At 37.5% G+C, this 14,397-nt stretch overlaps 1 protein-coding gene across 1 annotated transcript in view; it reads left to right on the top strand.

Moving 5' to 3' along the window:
- The window catches only part of LOC107707364 (LIM domain and actin-binding protein 1-like), a 38,237-nt gene that overhangs the window by 17,442 nt on the left and 6,398 nt on the right, over nt 1–14,397 (top strand). The window contains exons 4-6 of the mRNA XM_016511352.1: nt 1,161–1,547; nt 8,567–8,624; nt 8,766–8,863. Coding sequence (XP_016366838.1) covers nt 1,161–1,547; nt 8,567–8,624; nt 8,766–8,863 — 543 coding nt within the window. The remainder of the gene's footprint in view (nt 1–1,160; nt 1,548–8,566; nt 8,625–8,765; nt 8,864–14,397) is intronic.

Below are 14,397 nucleotides of genomic sequence, written 5' to 3' on the forward strand. Positions count from 1 at the left end.
CCTTCCTTTCACTTCTCTCTTTCCTTCCTTCATGTGGGCTGTTCAGTTGGGCTGGACTAGTTCTTACAAGTTTCTTGCCTGCTGCACATCTGGTAGAGCTTTATCACTGATGTCCAGCGCCCAAGGAGCTCGGAGAAAGCAGAACTGAGAAAAGACATAAAGAGCGCCCTGTCCATCCAGGTTTTTCCTCTCATCTCCTACAACTTCTCTTTCTGGCATCTTGTTTCAGCATGGTTTCACAATGACTGTTGCATGAATGCAGTCCTCTATCTATTGAGCCTGTATTGACTTGGTGTTGTGAGATATTATGCAAAAGAAAACAGCCATTCTATGTTTGAATTGTCTATTGGACAGTTGTAACTCTTTTAAACACATCAGTATTGGTATTCTGCTCGACATGATGTCAGTGATGTAATACACTTTGAAATAAACAAAAGCAAAAACAACAACTATCAAAAAGTTGATTCATGGATTCTGGTACTAAACCAACCAACATGTAACAACGTTTGGTGGTTTGATGAAATGATAGTGTTTTGGGGCAGCGTGTCATTATTGGGTGTTATTTGGTGAGTGTTCTAGTAGTGATTAAACCTTGACTGTGTTTATGAGATGTTTTAAACAGCTGTTCTGAGTTTTCCTGGATTGTTGTAGTAGCCTCGTGTGGAGTTATTGTCCCATGTCTCGTCATGTTCAAACATTTGCCTGTTGCTGTGAAGTTGAATTACATTGACACTTCTGTTCCAAACAAAATATCCTAAAATATTTACATTCAGTAATTTTAGTGCTTTAACAAACTATTTTCAGTTAGTTGTCAAGGTAACATTTTATATTTTATCTAGGTCAAGTTTTTCGTCTTATATTTATATTTATTTCAGCTATATTTCAATTAACTAACTAACTATTTATTTATTTAAATTAGTTTGATTTCACAACATAACATACGATATGAATGATATATGCAGTGCAGGAGAGAAGTATGCAATTGATAACCCTGTAAGTAACACTTTGTCAATACACTAGCAACCACATAGCAACACCCTAACATTGTGACAAGCCCCACTTATTTTCTTATAGAACATGTATATATATTTTTTTTTTACTGTATGTTTGTAATTGTTGTAATTGATCTCTACATGACAATAATTTTCACTCTTTCTCAGTCTGTTGACAGTGCGCCTTTGTCCCTGCGATCAGGAAACTTGAGTGTACTGAAGAAACGCTGGGAACAGACACATCAGGAGAAATCTGCTCCTCAGCTGAGTGTGGCACCTGTGAGCCTGACGGCTCGGTCTGCTTCCTGCAAACCCAGCAAACCTCAAGAACCACCTGCTTCCTCCAGCAAACTCATGCGACAGCCCAGCCTGACTCAAGAGTCAACCTCCCATGAAAGACCTGCAAAAATAAAGGCAGACATGGAGAGTAAACAAAAGAAGTGTGTAAAAGAGGAGGCAGAAAGTACGACTGCATCCAATCCATGTTCCCCTGCGGAGAAACCAGCCCTGCCCCTCAAAAACCTCAAAATGATGTATGAAAAGGGCAAAAGCAAGGTGAGATAGTCACATATGAATGTCATCAGGCTACCTCTCTCTGCACTCTCTATATTTTACTTCCCGGTTCTTTGTGGTAGAAAAAAAAAAAAAAAAGATCCGTAATCCAGTATTATAACATCCATTAGTTGCATTTTTCACTCTTACAAGGCCAGGCATAATCAAAGGAAAGAAATCTAAAACTGTGTTTTGCATAAAGAAAATGCAGTCTATTTAGGACAATTGAATTTAAATTCTATTTTATGACAAACTCAATTCTCCGTGCAAATTACTGTAAATGATTCTCATTTCAAATTAATGTAATGTCGAAAAGCAAATCTCACTCCCTGTAGTACAATAACTAACAAACATAATTAAGCACATCAAATACATCAAAGTACATCAAATATTCAAGGCATTAAAATATACACTAGTGTAAATGTGATAGACACTGTTTGCATTGCAAGTCTCGCTTACATTAAGCGCAAATAGTGATAGATGCTACTCCCACTACCTTTAAAAAATAGTAGGTCTATAAAACAGAATAAAATGAGTTTAAGAAATTAATACCATTGAACATACAGTATTTAATTAATCTCAAACGTGCATGTGTTGACAGGCAGACTATTTTTGAGTGCCATTTACACTGCAAAATATCTGTCAATGACTCAATGACACAAAAGAGTTATCGAAAGATAAATGTAATATATTATAAGAATAAGTTCAGATGGAACTTATTCATTATTAATCTGTTAGATGTTGAGGTTCATCGAGTTTCTCTCTCTCCTCTCCCACACACTGCAGCACTGTAGTGTTTGAAGGGTGTAGCTGTTGCAAGCACTGGCACTGACTTTAGTAATATTCTTTAAACCTTTGTGACTTGTGGTTCAATCTGATTTGCAGTTCAATTGTGTAAACTTAATGTATATATTGAATGTTCAAGATAATGTGCACAGCAATGATATTAATATCGTCTGGCAGAACTTTATTTTAAGTAGCTCATTATCAGAAGAATAAATAGCGTAAATTCAATAAATAATAAATTCAGTGGAAGTTAAAAGCAGATAGTACGTGTATTTGTTTCTTGTCTCATTAGTGTTTAGCGCAGTTGTCGTTGCTAGGAAAAGCTTGTGTTGTTTACTGTGTTGAGATGTGCGTTTGGTCTCGTACTCTATACCTTGTCAGTGTTGTGCGCTTGCTTAGCCCTTTGTTGTGATAAACAGTAAAGTGGACTGCTATGTCTGCTAATACACTACTTTCTTTTTCTATTGGTCTCTGGAATTGTCATTCTGCAGTAAACAAAGCAGATTTCATTACATCTATTGCTAGTCATTCAAGACTAAACCTCATGGCCCTGACAGAGACCTGGATCAAACCAGAGGACACTGCTACACCTGCAGCACTCTCCAATAATTTCTCATTTTACCACACTCCCCGTCTAACTGGAAGAGGCGGAGGTACTGTTCTGCTTATCTCCAATGATTGGAAATGTATTCCTTTACCTTCTCTGGGTATTAACAGCTCCTTTGAATCACATTCTGACACTATTACCCACCCTTTCTAAAATCCATTTTGTAGTTGTTTATCGACCCCCAGGACCACAAGGTAACGTCTTGGATGTATTAGATGTGCTGCTCTCAACCTTTCCTGAGGACGGTACTCCCCTTTCGCTTCCTCCCCCTAAGCAGTTAGCATCTCTTCATGCTAACAGTACTACTGATACTTTCTGCTCAACTCTTACATCTTGTTTAGACACTGTCTGCCCCTTGTCTTCCAGGCCAGCTCGTACCACCTCTTCTGCCCCTTGGCTGTCTCATGTTCTCCGCGAACATCGTTCTAAGCTCAGGGCTGCTAAAAGGGTGTGGCGCAAATCAAAAAATCCTACTGATCTTAATATGTATCAGTCACTCCTCTCTTCCTTTTCTGCTAATGTCTCCACTGCTAAAAGGACATACTATCACAACAACTGATGGTTTTAATTTTATTAACAATTTAATAATACTTGTCAGCACATCTTACCAGAAAACATACACTCGTTTTCATCCTTCTCTTCACACTCTGAGGCAGAAGTCTCTAAACTCATCCTTTCTAATCATCCAACTACTTGTCCTCTTAATCCTATTCCATCTTATCTCCTTCAAGCCATTTCTCCTGCCGTTGTACCTGCACTCACTCACATCGTTAACACATCCCTTCACACTGGTGTTTTTCCCTCAACATTTAAACAGGCTCGTATAACCCCACTTCTTGAGAGGTGAGGTGTCCAAGTCACAACATCTAACTATGGGGGTGCCTCAGGGCTCAGTTCTTGGACCACTTCTATTCTCTGTCTACATAGCATCACTAGGTTCCGCGGCAGCAAGATTAACTTTTAATGAGCCAAAAAGAATGCACGTCACATCGCTGTTTATCAATTTCCACTGGCTACCAATAGCTGCTCGCATAAAATTCAAGGCATTAATGTTTGCCTACAAAAATAAAATAAAAAATCATTTTTAAGGACTTTTAAATTAAATGCTCCCTCCTGGTGGAATGACCTGCCCAACTCAATCCGAGCAGCTGAGTCCTTAGCCATCTTCAAGAATCGGCTAAAAACACATCTCTTCCATCTTTTTTGACCCTCTAACTCTAGCACTCTCTATTCTAATTCTATTCTTGAAAAAAACTTGTCCCTTTTAGACTTACATTCTATTCATTTACTGCTTTTTTTTCAAAACATTAGCTTTTTTTAATCTTTTTGTACTCTATCTATTTGTTTCCTTTTTATTTATTATACAATAAACAAAAGCAAAAAAAGGCCTCTAACACTAGCTTGCGCTATTCTTTTTCTATTCTATCTGTTTTCTTTTTATTTATTATATAATAATAATAAAAAACCTTGCTATGTGTACTGCATTAAGCTAACTGAGACTTGTTATAGCACTTGCATATCATTGCTCTTTTGTTGATTTTGATTGCTTCCATTGTCCTCATTTGGATAAAAGCGTCTGCTAAATGACTAAATGTAAATGTAATAAATACATCTAATCCTAAATGAGATTTAAACAGAACTTATTGATTAAATAAATGTGTTGCTTTATGTAGAACATGTGCAGAATAAATTGGTATCACTTCTTTCTAAATAAGATGGATCTTGTTGAAACCATCTGGATTATGCTTTAGTAAACATGTTAAACCGGTTGGTTGATTTAAACAGATAATTTAGTAGAATTTCCCTCAAGCTCTTTAGTTATATTTTGAAATGGTAAATAAAGTCAACTTAAGAATAATTTCATCAATTTACCTGTACATAACAACTTGATATGGACATGTGTCCAATGGATTTACCTCCTTTCACTGAGTGCCCATCCCCCTTTGTCAGAGGCCTGGCATGTGTTCACATTCCTACTTGATTCCTTGTACTCTTTTGGAATGTCTCATTCCATGGCAATGTTAAGATAGCAATCTGCACTCGGAAACAGTCACTGAATCTAACATTGTCTTCACAATAATCTTCAGTTATTAGATACTGGAAGCACAGCAATTTTCTCCCAAATAAATACTTTTACTTTTGAGTATTTGTAATTTTGACTTTTTTGTTATTCTCATTACTGATTTTTATTTATTTATTTATTTTTGAAAGGCAGTTGCTAGATGCAGTTTCATTGTGAACCCTTGGCAGAGGCAGGGGATGAAAAGTAACGAAAATATTATTAGAAATATTAGAAATATTATATTATTATTTTTGTCTTTGTCAAAGCTCCGTCTTTCTTTGCCTGACCAGAAAAAAAAAAAAGATATTCTACCAAGCAAAAAAAAAAAAAAGGACAAAAGTGAAGAATCTTTAGCACACAATTTAAAATCCAAAAACATAGCAAAATCAGACCTGTATAAAATTAGAAGTAATGTCTCGAAACCTCTAATATAAATATAGTAATGTAGCATATATACTGAAAGATTTTGGTAGCATATTCCAGGATGCATTTTTCCTTCCTGAATTACTTGAAATATTCTTAAGTAGTTCTCAAATATTTTCTAAAGAAAATTTTACATTTTTACATTTAGTCATTTAGCAGACGCTTTTATCCAAAGCGACTTACAATTGAGGACAATGGAAGAAGAAGAAAAAAAGACCCAGTCATGTGCTTTGCATGTTTCATGAGATTCACCCAGGGAGATTCAGCTGCTTATTTGTATTAATGTGGTCTATCAGTTAGCTATAGGTGGAGTTTGTTACTATGGCTCTGAGTCATGTTCTTTAAAATTCCCCAAACCAAATGGGTGTGCTGCAGACACAAGTATGTCTATTGTTCCATCACAGTGAGGCAGTTGTTTGAGCTGTATCTTGCCTCAATATGCTGGCTGAAAAGACAAAGGGAAAATAGTCCTGGGGATGGGGGGACAGAAATTGCACCCCACTGGCCACAAGATTTAAACATTATATGTGTTAATGTAAGACTAGTGTAATAAAATTGCTTCCTTACCTGTGCAAACCCAATAACTAATAAAATACAAAATGTAAAAAAAAAAAATTTAAAAAAAACCACTTTAACAAAAAAAATGTGAGCTACACATTTTTGCTTTTAAACACATTTTACCCAAATACGGGAATTTTAGATGCAAGCTCCCTTTAATGGACAGTTGCCAATTAAAATGCTATAATTAAGCTTATAATAGCTATAATTAAGCATTTCAGCAACTTATAATGGCACATCTCACATCAATCACTAACAAAAAGTGTATTTTAAATATATTCAACCAGACCTACAATTGGCAGGGCATTAGCAGTTTTGTGTATGTGTTAATACTTGTGTACAGTATGTTTTTTAGCACTAGACCTTTAATTGTTTACACTTATGCACTTACTATTATTGTGCTGTTTTATAAACTGGGGAATCAGTCTGAATTTGATCACAATGTGTAGTGAGTTAATGGCTAGTTTTCAGATGAAGGGCTACTGATAGAAGCTTTACAAAAATGTTTTTAGTCCTATGCATGCTGTCATGCTCACCTTGATACACGCAAAACATGTTATGCCACACTCAGTTTATAGTATTCCCCATCTGTTTGCTTCATGCTTGTGTTGTATGCTGTTGATGATGTCATGCCACTGGTATGCACATACTCTTTAAACCCCACCAGATCTCTGGAGCACTACAAAACCTTCCACAGACTACACACCGTTTGTTTCTCCATCTGTCTCCTTGCCTTTTTCCCTAACTAATGTAACCTGGTTTATTTAAGCATGTTCATGTTCTAAATGTAGCCATTTATGAATTTTTAATTTCAGACATAATGTGATTTTGAAATCCATATTAAAACATTTTGAAGAGTGTATTGTTCTATAGAGGTGGTCTCCGTAAAACCATCTTGTTGCATTTATGGCCAGGAAAAAAGTGGGGTAAACTTTGGCTCTTTTTTTTTTTTTTTACTAAGATTGTATTGTATCAAGTCGTCACCTTTATTTTTATATCGCTTTTCTTAAAAAAAAACAATGAAAAAAAATAAAAGTACTTATGTATGTGTCACAAATGTGTGCACAGACTCAAGACAGGCAGATTAATAAAGTTCCAACACAATCTTTAATAATATTCCACAGGATAAACATAACACAAAGTAGCAGCAAACACACACTTTACGCAAACGTGACCGGACCCTGACCTGATGGAAAACAGGAACTAAAGTATACAATGAAAGAGGTGATTAATTAAACACATCTGAACTGAATGAACAAATCATATTATTAACCATATAAACAAAGGAAAATCAGGAAATCAAACAAAGGAATACAGGAACTAATGAATACAAGTCCATGAAACTGAAAGAAATTAAAAATACCGGTGACAATTTAGTGCAGTACATTAAGAGTAAGCTTAAAGGGTTAGTTTAGTCAAAAATGAAAATTAGGCTGCGTTTCACTCACCCCCGATGCATCCTAGGTGTATATGACTTTCTTCTTTCAGACGAATCCAGTCGGAGTTATATTAAAAATGGTCTTTGATCTTTCAAACTCTATCGTTGTACTCAGCGGGTGTTGCATTCCTTCGGTTCAAATGACGTGAAATAAAAAGCACCCTTCCACAAAAAAAAGTGTCTCACAGAGTGGATTGAATTACAGTAGAATATATGAATAATTTTCTTTTCAAATACAAATAACATCAGTTAGGTGTTTGTTTATATAAAACACTAATTCATAATGCATTCTCCATTCCAAACTATTTTGCAACACATTATTTACTTACAGATGTAACATTTTTCTTTCTTTCTTTCTTTCTTTCTTTCTTTTTAATCTTATTCTTAAATTCTTAAATAATCTTAATCTTAAATCTTGATATGTAAAAAATATATTTTATTGGACTTCAAAATGAATTTAAAGGAGAAATTCTTAAAAACTGACCAATATATCTATATTTGATATAGATCCATATTACATTACTATGAATGTTACTTTAATAAGGGAATAATTAGGAAAAATAACAAGGGAACATCTCAAAAGTATATCAAAAATAGTTCATCGTTAAACAGATGTGTCTAAGCCCCCATTACTAATAGTGATGGGAAGTCCAAATCCTTTCTTTCGAACAGTTCAATAATCAGCAGAAAAGGAGCACAACACATCCAACAATAAACTCCATCAGACAAGAATTTCTGCAGATGCACTATAGACATACAGACATCCTGTACATACAGAGACCTAATCACTGTTTTTAATTGGTCTGATTCTTCATTCCACTTCAACCTCTATTTATTGCCATAATTATTTATTGCTGTCTTGGTGACTGTATTTTTGGTTTTGTGTTTTTTGAGGTTTTGTGAAGATAATTATCTTAAAAGGATTGGCACTAACTATAAAAGTTTCTGAAGTTCTAGAGGACATCACAGTCGATTTTCCAGTGGATACATAGTTAGAGAAAAGTTGATGTCAACTTTGTGCTATTTCCTTATTATGCTTACATGCGAATGTCATTGTTGTATGTGCACTACAAATTTGAATGTCAAATTTTATAGGAAGATGTTTTCAGTCTGTGGCTGATTTACATGGCTTGTACTTAATTCCTCAGGTGCAAAGAGAAGTGAACAGCAGCTCAGAGGATGTGGACACACAAATGGGAAACAAAGGTAAATACAAAATACATCTCTCTGTATAATGTCTAGTTCCTGAAGGAAGATTATTTGATAGATAGATAGATAGATGGATAGATGGATGGATGGATGGATGGATGAATAAATAAATGAATAAATTAATGAATTCTGTCATAGGTACGCCCAGTCTGAAGCGCAGTGCCTCTATCAAGGACAGGATGGCGAAATATCAATTAGCGGTCACCAGACAGGCTTCTTTTACTGTGCCACGCTCTGTGAGTATGTTTGCTATGTGTATAGTCCACAGCATGTACAGATACAAATAACATTTTATCTGATAGTTTGCTGAAAATAATTCATTTATTTAATTGCTAAAGAATGCTTCATGTTAGCCAGTGTCTGAAGGACATGCATAAACACACCAATCTTGAAAAAGTGTGCCTACGTAAAACTTCATCGTATTTAAATTGTCTGAAGGAAGATGCGCATGCATGCCTGAAGTATGGCAATGAAACGCAGTCTCATTTCCATCTTCCATCTGAAATATACATAACCCTAAGACGTTCCCTTTCGAAGAGAACTTTGATGCTGTGTCATGGTCTTGACGCTATGGGAACGTTAATTCCCACTGCGCCATACTGAATAAATGCCTGCTCACTTGCTGTGAAATCAACTGTAGCGAACCAGGCTGTAGCCATATTGATGAAAACTAAGTGACCAACTTAGTGCCTAGAGGAACAGATTCATTCCACAGTTCATTACCCTTTAGTTGGGATGCTCCTACAAACAGACTGGTTCAAGACCAAATCTATAGACTAAAGCCTCTAGAGGCAGACCTAACCAGGGAGGCTGGAGCTACAGCTGCTGCTGCCAACGACTTCCAATCTGGAAGGAGCAGACTACTACACCAGAACCTAAGCTGTCACCAGATCTCTGCCAATTAAAAAACTCTTAAAAGCAACCCAACCGAGGAGAGCATACAATTTAACATCCAGTTTAAAGAACTGGAAGAGGCTGCAGGAGAAAGAGAGTTATCCTCTGGTCTATCCATTCTCCACTCAACCCTCAGTCCTCCTAAGAGGAAATCCCTGTTGAAAAAAAACAAACAGCAAATGCTGGTTAGGTATGTTTTGAAGCATGGCAGCTGGTTTGAGCTGGTTTTATCTGGTCCTTAGTTGGTCATAAGCTGGTTTAGGCTGGTCCTGAGCTGCTAATAAGCTGGTTATGAGCTGGTTCTGAGCAGGAGCTGGTTGCTTAGGACCAGCACATGGCCAGTTTAAACTAGCTCAAACCAGCTGCCATGCTTCAAGTCAAGTCAAGTCAAGTCACCTTTATTTATATAGAGCTTTTAACAATACAGATTGTGTCAAAGCAACTGTACAGCATTAATTAGGAAAATAGTGTGTCAATAATGCAAAATGACAATAGTAAACACTAATTTTTCAGTTAAAGGCAGTTCATCATTGAATTCAGTGATGTCATCGTCCAGCTCAGTTCAGTTTAAATAGTGTCTGTGCAATCAAGTCAACGATATCGCTGGAAATGAAGTGTCCCCAACTAAGCAAGCCAGAGGCGACAGCGGCAAGGAACCAAAACTCCATCGGTGACAGAATGGAGAAAAAACCTTGGGAGAAACCAGGCTCAGTCGGGGGGCCAGTTCTCCTCTGGCCAGACAAACCAGCAGTTAAATTCCAGCCTGCAGCAAAGTCACATTGTGCAGAGGACTCACTGGCTCCTGTGGTATTGTCCCGGTGGCCGTCTGAGACAAGGTCTTTACTCTGGGATCTGTCTCTGGGGCTCATCTAGTTGTCCTGATCTCCGCTGACATTCAGGGCTATAGAGGTCCTCTCTAGGTGCTGATTCACCATCTGGGCTGGATACGGACTGGATCCGGGTGACTGCAGTGACCATCTGATCTGGATACAGACTGGATCTGGTGGCTACGGTCACCTCGGAATAAGAGAGAAACAGACTAATATTAGCGTAGATGCCATTCTTCTAACAATGTAGCAAGTACATCGGGTGTTATGAGAAGTGCTCCCGGTTCCGGTTGACCTAATTAATGCAGCCTAAAAATCCTTTAACGGATTTGAATATTAGAAATGTATAAGTGTGTTATGTGTAAGCCAGGTTAAAGAGATGGGTCTTTAATCTAGATTTAAACTGACAGAGTGTGTCTGCCTCCCGAACAATGTTAGGTAGGTTATTCCAGAGTTTGGGCGCTAAATAGGAAAAGGATCTGCCGCCCGCAGTTGATTTTGATATTCTAGGTATTATCAAATGGCCAGAGTTTTGAGAACGCAGCGGACGTGGAGGACTATAATGTAACAAGAGCTCGTTCAAATACTGAGGTGCTAAACCATTCAGGGCTTTATAAGTAATAAGCAAGATTTTAAAATTTATACGATGTTTAATACAAAACATACCTACCCAACATATGCTGGTTTTTCAACAGGGATGGCAAAAGCATGGTTTGCAGGGCTCCACCAACCTAGACCACCGCTGTGTAAGTCTTGCCCACCATCCGCAATGTAGTTTTAACATGGCTTAGAGGACAAACGCCACACCAGGGAAGAGAATGCTCTCAAGCAACTCTTCAACCCAAGGCATCTTCTCATACCCATGCTCACAAGTCCCCTCACAATTTAATGCTTAACGCGTTAAACGCATTGCGTTCTTATAATGGGCTTATTTGCTTGTCTGTACATAGAATGCTTTATTAATGATGTGTTTACTGAGTTTGGTCTTTTAAAAACACTGCCTTAACGCATTAAGCCACGTTAAGTGTTGTCCTTACGGTATTCTATGGGAGGAAAACACTTAACGCTGAATTAAAACGCATTGTGTTCTTATTATGGGCTCATCTTCTTGTCTGTACATAGTATGCATTACTAATAATGTGTATACTGAGTTTTGTCTTTTAAAAAATCTCTCAATTGACCATTCGCAAAGTGCTTGATTGACAGGCGATCTGACCAATCAGAACGCGGATATTATGTGCCGCCGCTGCTATCCACCATCTGGCCCAACATCTACTGCCGGTCTCCATAGAAATCCATGTTAAAACGGGGTAAAAAAGATATACTGAATTTAAACTTTTTCAATATAACTAAATATAAATATGTGCGGAGGGTTAAGCTGTGCTGTTGTTGGCTGCCACAGTAACGGCAATAAGCTAAGGAATTCCTTTAAAGTAATTGTTTTGCGTACCAGAAAACCGGTGCTGTATGCATGGCTTGCAGCGCTAAAGTTAAAATACTGAGTGTGAAATAATAAAATAATATGTTAAAACGTGTACTCTTATCATTCTGTCGACAAAATCCGTGAACTTCGCCCCAATTGGGAGCTGTGTATGCACATGTGTGCATAACCTCGCGTCGCTTCATGTCATCTTCCCACTCATTAAACTATGACAGGTCCTTTACTACAAAAGGATGGTCATCTGGCTCACGAGATCCACTTTCCTGCAGAGTTTAGCTCCAACCCTATAATCAAACAAACCTACCTGTGATTTTCTAATGATCCTGAAGACATTGATTAGCAAACTCAGGTGTGTTTGATTAGGGTTAGAGATCTCGCGAGCCAGATTTGAGGATCACTGCTCTAAAGTGATGAAACTAGGGCGCCATGTTCTTTTTAAAACCATTTTCATAGGTTTCACGTTATATTGTTGGCTCGGAAAATATGTAAATGCACATGCCCAGTAGCCGCAGGTGTATCCCTTCCAGCCTTAACTACAAATCAGACAGAAGAGTAGATTAACTTCGGTGGACTTAAACTTGAAAAATGGTGTGTTCCGTGGTTAAAATACACTTTCTGATGTTTATTCATGTTCATTTCGTGCTTTACGTAAATATGAAAAGACGATCGGCTCACGTGTTTGAACTGAGGCAATATAGTGATCTGTCACGACTCATTAAAGAGCCACAAAATGGAATTTATTGTTTGAATTTCTTTAAAAATTACAAAATTTGAAAGCTGGGAGTCCTCAGACCTTGTTTCATACCAGAAGTAACCTGCTCTGTCTTCTTTGTCGGTGTGTTGTCAGTTTCCTCTTTACTCTGCGATGTATTTTTCACCTTGCGAGAACATGGTTTGTAGTGTAAGAGCAGCATTGTTTGTCGGGGATAGCAACAGTAACTAAAGAGGGTGGGTCTTTGCGAATGGTCAATTAATGCAGGTTAAGCATTTTAGAATGTCTCCATCAAGGTTGTGTTCGTTACTATAGTAACAGTAGACTCACGATGCATTGTGTTTTAAAAATCAAACAATCATTGTTAAAAGAACCACTTTTGTTATGTCGAAATCACAAGAAAATTAAGTCGTGATGACGAGAAAACAACTTTTCTTATGTCCTGATCACAAGAAAATTAAGTCGTGATCACTAGAAAACAACTCGTTAAGTCGTGATCACGAGAAAACAAGAAAGAAAAAAATATACTTCATGGCCGCTCAGAACTTCCGTACTTTATACTATGCTGGTGCACCAGATACATGGCTGCCATAGCCAATCAAGGTTGGCAAGTTTATACAAGTGCTTCAGACACTGGCTCATCTGAAATATTCACATAGCATCAATACCATGATGCAGCATCTTGTTCCCTTCAAAATCAAACTGTAAAACAGTGTTTTGCATGTCATTTTTATACTGCACATGTTAAGGTGTTTATCCTGTGGTAATCAAGAAAATTAAGTCGTGATCACTAGAAAACAAGAAAGAAAAAAATATACTTCATGGCCGCTCAGAACTTCCGTACTTTATACTATGCTGGTGCACCAGATACATGGCTGCCATAGCCAATCAAGGTTGGCAAGTTTATACAAGTGCTTCAGACACTGGCTCATCTGAAATATTCACATAGCATCAATACCATGATGCAGCATCTTGTTCCCTTCAAAATCAAACTGTAAAACAGTGTTTTGCATGTCATTTTTATACTGCACATGTTAAGGTGTTTATCCTGTGGTAATCAAGAATTGCCTAATGATTCCCAACGAGTTTTTTGCTTTTCTAAAAAAAGCTACACCTGAAATTCTCTAAAGTCAAGTCACCTTTATTTATATAGCTCTTTTAACAATACAGATTGTGTCAAAGCAGCTTTACAGTATCAAAATAGGAAAATAGTGTGTCAATGCAAAATGACAATAGTAAACACTCAATTTTCAGTTAAAGGCAGTTCATCATTGAATTCAGTGATGTCATCGTCCAGCTCAGTTCAGTTTAAATAGTATCTGTACAATCAAGTTGATGATATCGCTGGAAATTAAGTGTCCCCAACTAAGCAAGCCAGGGGCAACAGCGGCAAGGAACCAAAACTCCATCAGTGACAAAATGGAGAAAAAAACCTTGGAAGAAACCAGGCTCAGTCGGGGGGGCCAGTTCTCCTCTGGCCAGACGAACCAGCAGGTTGATCCATGCTGCAGCAAAGTTAGATTGTGCAGAGGACTCATCTGGTTCCGTGGTCTTGTCCGATGGCCGTCTAGAAGACAAGGTCTTCACTGGGGATCTGTCTAGTAGTATGAAAGTAGGAAAAGGATCTGCCGCCCGCAGTTGATTTTGATATTCTAGGTATTATCAAATTGCCAGAGTTTTGAGAGCACAGCGGACGTGAAGGACTATAATACGATAAGAGCTTGCTCAAGTACTTAGGTGCTAAATCATTCAGGGCTTTATAAGTAATTAGCAGGATTTTAAAATATATACAATGTTTAATAGGGAGCAAGTGCAGTGTTGACAGAACCGGGCTAACATGGTCATACTTCCTGGTTCTAGTAAGAACTCTAGCTGCTGCATTTTGGACCAGCTGGA

Source organism: Sinocyclocheilus rhinocerous, unplaced genomic scaffold (genome assembly GCF_001515625.1).
Source record: "Sinocyclocheilus rhinocerous isolate Xijiao unplaced genomic scaffold, SAMN03320098_v1.1 scaffold2310, whole genome shotgun sequence".
NCBI lineage: Eukaryota > Metazoa > Chordata > Actinopteri > Cypriniformes > Cyprinidae > Sinocyclocheilus > Sinocyclocheilus rhinocerous.